The sequence below is a fragment of the Octopus sinensis genome, linkage group LG3 (assembly GCF_006345805.1).
Source record: "Octopus sinensis linkage group LG3, ASM634580v1, whole genome shotgun sequence".
Lineage (NCBI taxonomy): Eukaryota > Metazoa > Mollusca > Cephalopoda > Octopoda > Octopodidae > Octopus > Octopus sinensis.
Genome location: NC_042999.1, coordinates 135679861 through 135685860, shown reverse-complemented (window position 1 = coordinate 135685860; position 6000 = coordinate 135679861). Strand labels below are relative to the sequence as shown.

Sequence of the window (6000 nt, the reverse complement as noted above, 5' to 3'; positions counted from 1 at the left end):
GTTATAAAAAGAATGTATGTGTAGCGTCAGAGAAAATGATTTGCTCCATTTTTTTCGGCTTACACTCACATACACTGACAGTTAGGGAAACTGATAGAATGTCCTCTAATAAAATAGCTGTTTTGACTTCATTGGAATAGCCTCTAGATCACGTTCATCTCCATCTTTGTTGTAGACATACTATCCTTAGTTTTTTTTTTATGTGGTCATTGGTAGTTCCCTTTTCGGAGATATAGGACATATTTAAGATAAATTTAGCTCCTATATCTAACACGTTATTGTTTCCCTCCAGGTTGGATTTATTTCTGTTGACCTATGATTAAAGACACTTCAGTCGTGACTATATTGTTTTTATTTAGACGTAGAGTATATTAAACTAAATTGCTCTTATTTGAAGCCTGTAGGATGTATTTTAAGATATGGCTGCTATTTCTATCTGCTTGAGGGACCAGATTCCTTTATTTGTTCGTATATAGTATTACTTGTATGTCTACTATATAAAAAAATGATACCAACAGACTACTGTATCTCATTTGCTAAATATGTGGCTGCTATTTTTTGCTAGTCGAGTTGTCACAGATGCTCTTTCGTTAGTTTGACATTCAACAGGTCAAGCAACTATGTAGAAAATTTCCCGCTAATTAACCAGAATTACCATGCAATTATTCACAAAGTGAATAAATCTTTATTATATCTTCAAAGATGTGTAAAACACACAAAAAATACATATAGGTTACATATGTCGTCATATTTAATAGGCCCATTATATATTAAATTAGAAATGAGTATGATTTATTGATATTGCGAACGCATTCTTGAGAAAATAGAGAAAACGAAGAAAGATGGTGAAAAAAAACTATTAACACAATGACAATAAGGGAAGCAGATTTGTGTGGAAAATCAATAAATTAATTAGTTTAAGCAAGATACCAAGAATAAACAGAAACATCTAACTAGTATGCGATAATCTAAAGCAATCATCTGACGCCCTATTTTTGAAAATTAGGAAATTAAGAAGCGATAGTTATTTCTTTACAAGTAATTAAAAAAAATACAGTTTATACGTCTTTGAAACAAGTAATAGACGACAAAGTTGTGAATAGGAGACTATTTTCCCTTTTCACCGTCCGGTTTTCAGCAGTGAACCGAAGGTCAAGGCCACCCAATAGGGAAACTAATCGGCATGTAGCGAAGGTCAAGGTAGCAGAAGAAATACAAGCAAACTTCATTCAGTTCGAAGAGTTATTCATTTAGAAATTCTCTTCACTGTTTTTTTCTCCTTATCATTATTAAATATTTTTAACGAGCTACATTAGATATTTCTCCAGTTTAATTAATTATTTCTGTTCAACTTCAAAACTTTTCTCTAATCACTGCTCTAATCACTCTGGACTCGTAGTCTTCCTGACAGCATTACCCGCCTTTTTTCTCTTCCGTTCTATTTTCTTTCCTTCGCTCTCTAGATCCATTGGGTTTGCTTGCCTACATTTCACACTCACTAAGAGCAAACTTATAATCATTGCTTCTGTTATAAAAAAAGGAAGAACATTATCAAATTACTATTATATATAATTTTTTAGTGGTTTAGCGAACTTCTTCCGTATCTTCGTTGATAACTTACAACTAATTTCACATTACGGATCTTTCAAATCGCGTCGTCTTAAAAAATACTAAACAAAAACCCATACTAAAGGTTATTAACTTATATTTAACCTCTTCTTGTTATTGTAATATTTACATTTTCTTTTACAATTTCTGTGCTCCTTAATTCCTTTTATCCGCCACTTAATAACAACCTTTACTGTGTTGCCTTCAACTCTTTCTCTTTCTATATATACAGGTTAAGCACAAAATGGAGATCTAAGATCACCTAATTACTGGAAATACCTGCCTAGATTAATTTGAATTTAAATGATATTTCAAGGCGAAAACCTATTGATTAATGGAAAGAAGTAGCCAAGAAAATACTCTCTGAACGAATCTGTTTGTAACCGTTGTGGTACAAGTCCATTTTAGCATATCTGATCAGGGTGGGTCACTAAGTAGATCTGCCGATCAATTATTATATATGGTATTATTGATCATTCAATTTTCTTATTTATCATTAACTCTAATTTTTCACGTACACACTAAAGTTTTGCGAGTGAGTGCCTACTACATCTGTGTCTAATTATCTGACTTAGAATTATGAAAAGTATATAGTTGATGATCAGTAAATAGATTACATTTAATTATTCAAAATTTTACTGCTATATACTTTAACTACATTAAGGAATATTTATAAACTTAAACGGGTCGGCAACACCTTTAGGATTTTGTTTAAAGACATTTTGTCTCGGCCATTGTACTTACTACTAGTAAGTAGTACAACTCAGTATGTTTATCTATTCACTTGAGAAATATTTTCTCTTTATTTTTGCTTGATTCAGTTCTCATTTTCTCATTTCGGTTTATTTTTAATTCATTTGAAGCAAGCTCTGAGTACAGCCAGCCAAAATTGAGAATAAATCGTTGCATCTATAGAGAAAAAAAGGGCTAAATACAATGGCGCACCCTCAGCAAGAGAGCTCTGGTGGAAGACGGAAAAATCCGTGTGAAGTTGAAGATGATGAAGAAGATGGGAAGAATCTTGCTCAACGATCTCATTTGGCTGGGGAATCTAGTGGATGTATCTCCTATCCAGCATCATTGACAGGAGATAATAGGATTGCTACGTAAGTATAGTCGCTTTTATGAAGTGAAAGATCCATGTCAAATATGTAATGGTGTGAAAATCAGTACCCCAATTAATTGGAATTTATGTTGTTTATTTAACAATGTTTCAGTTTAGTGGAACTGTTTGTTTATTACTCGATGATAAAAATATTAGCTGCTTTCTTTAGGTTATAGTGAACTGTTGAGGATTTCATGGAATCGAAAATCCCATCGTCAACTAAGAGCATTAAATATAACCTTCGTTTGAACATTTTAATAATGGATATGGTCATACGCAATGAAAGAGGTGCTTCATTTATGCTTTGATATGTCATTTTACAGAACTGTCCTTAGTGCATTGTATCTTATATATTCAACTTTATAGCTCTTATGAAATAAAAGTAAACTTTCATATGGTTGTCATTTATTTTATAGAACTGTTGCCTTAAACCGATGACTTGATTTTGTGTATTCAAAAAGGATATAAATATATATTTATTCTATATATATATATATATAAATATATATATGCGTGTGTATAGTATAAATGTATGTGTATATATAGTTATATGTATGTGTGTGTGTGTATAAATATATATATATATATATATATATATATATATATATATATATATATATACATGTATTTCTATACTGTTACATATTCACTTATATATGTTATGTATAGTTATATGTAGGTATGTATAAACATATATATGTAGGCGTATATATATGTGTGTATATATAATTAGATATATTTATATGTGTGTGTTTATATATATAGTTACGAGTGTGTACATTTATATATATGATTCTATGTGTCTATATATATATTCATCCTATCAAACAAAAGTCCGTTTGCTTTTATTATTTTAAAAACAACATGCATGGAGTTTGGCTTTAACTGTTCTTTCTACGTCTCTTTGTCTCTCTCTCTGTGTGTATATATATATATATAGATATATATATATATATACACGGTTATATGTATATAAAAAGTTATGTGTATATGTATTCATATATATATAAATTTATATGTATATACATTTATATATATATATGTATATATATATATATAATATTATATATATATATATATATATATATATATATATATAAACGCATTTATATAGATAGATATGTATGTATATACATATATATGTATTTGTGCATTATATATGTGTATATATATATATAATATATATATATATATATATATATATAAATATGACTCTTAAACAAGAATATTATTGATAGTAATTTTGAAATTTCAACTAGAAGACCATTCTTGTTTAAGAATTAATTTGTACTCTACAAGAATATAGAGTAACTGTTCAGATTAATGTAAAATGCTTTGTATTATATAACTGATCATAAAAGCAAACATTAATTTGTGTGTATATATATTTTATATGTATGTGTGTATGTATGTATATATGTATAGTAAAATAAAGGTATGTGGTATTAGATTATGACATTTATATATTTACACATTGATGAAACTTTAGGGTAGAAATGAATATAGCATTCATTTTTACTCTGAAGTGTTGTCAATGTTTAAATGTCATTTATCTCATCTGATACCTCTTGTTTGCCAGTTTAGACTTTTATTTTATTATGCATATACAAGCTTGATTAAAACACAGCTGATAGCCAATCTTCATTAAGGCAGCTGTAACATCCCTGCATTTTTAGCTGCACTTCAAGTTGGAGTTTAAGCAGCAAGTCAGTCTGAACACTGATTGTATATATCTACTAACTTATGTAATGCTACCGGGATTTTATTTATACATGCATATTATACATACTCACAAGTGTGTATGTGTGTGTGTGTATATATATATATATATATATATAAAGGGTAAAGACCCCCTTCGGTCATGAATGACCATGGGATTGCACCTAGAAAGTTACCCTCCTAGACACAAGTCCGGGCAAGGTTGTTTATGGAAGACCAGCAGTCGCCCATGCATACTAGCCTCCTCTCTCCACGCCACCAGTGTTATCCAAGGGAAAGACAAAGGTCGATACAGCTTGGCACCAGTGACGTCGCAACTCATTTCTACAGCTGAGTGAACTGGAGCAACGTGAAATAAAGTGCCTTGCTCAAGAACACAACACGCAGCCCGGTCCGGGATTCGAGCTCACAACCTCACGATCGTAAGCTCGACGCTTTAACCACTGAGCCATGTGCCTTCACATATATATATATATATATATATATATATATACACACACATATACATACACAGATGTGTGTGTATCATACTAGTATGGAAAACAGATGTTAAAAGATGATGCACTGGTGTGGTTGCATGGTAAGAAGTTTGCTTCTCAACCTCATGGTCCTGGGATCAGTCCTACTGCATAGCACTTTGAGCAAGTGTCTTCTGCTATAGTCTTGTGATGACCAACATTTTGTAAGTGGATTTAGTAGATAGAAACTGATTGAAGCCTGTCATTTATTCATTTATATATATATATATATATATATATATGTGCATGTACACATGTCTGGGCATGGGGAAATATTGTTGCTTGGTGAGGGTTGGTGACAAGAATGATCTCTGGCCTTAGAAAATCTGCTTCAACAAATTCTGTTTGGCTGATGCAAGTATGGAAAAGTGGACGTTAAATGGTAATATATATATATATATATATATATAATATATATATATATATATATATATATATATATATATATATGTGTGTGTGTGTGTGTGTGTGTGTGTGTGTGTATGTGTATATATGTATGTATGTGTACACACGCACAATAGGCTTCTTCCAGAGTCCGTCCAGGAAATTGACTTGTATGGCTTTGGTTGACTTGGAGTTACAGTAGAAGAAACTTGCCTATATATATAGGGATACCACGTGTAGTCTTTTTTCTTTAAAGCCTATTTCTAATATATATATATATATATATATAGGCGCTGGAGTGGCTGTGTGGTAAGTAGCTTGCTAACCAACCACATGGTTCCGGGTTCAGTCCCACTGCGTGGCATCTTGGGCAAGTGTCCTCTGCTATAGCCCCGGGCCGACCAATACCTTGTGAGTGGATTTGGTAGACGGAAACTGAAAGAAGCCTGTTGTATATATGTGTGTGTGTTTGTCCCCCAAGCATTGCTTGACAACCGATGCTGGTGTGTTTATGTCCCCGTCACTTACCGGTTCGGCAAAAGAGACCGATAGAATAAGTACTGGGCTTACAAAGAATAAGTCCTGGGGTCGATTTGCTCGACTAAAGGCGGTGCTCCAGCATGGCCGCAGTCAAATGACTGAAACAAGTAAGAGAGTAAAAGAGAT

At 32.0% G+C, this 6000-nt stretch overlaps 1 protein-coding gene across 5 annotated transcripts in view; it reads left to right on the top strand.

The window, feature by feature from the left end:
* The first annotated feature begins 1271 nt into the window (after positions 1 to 1271).
* Positions 1272 to 6000, top strand: part of LOC115209261 (retinoblastoma-associated protein) — a 76981-nt gene continuing 72252 nt past the window's right edge. The window contains exons 1-2 of one of the 5 annotated variants that reach the window (XM_029777555.2): positions 1272 to 1693; positions 2472 to 2714. In XM_029777555.2, coding sequence (XP_029633415.1) covers positions 2545 to 2714 — 170 coding nt within the window. In that variant the 5' untranslated portion in view covers positions 1272 to 1693; positions 2472 to 2544. The other 4 variants (XR_004998337.1, XR_003881320.2, XR_004998336.1 and 1 more) reach the window with 4 other exon arrangements.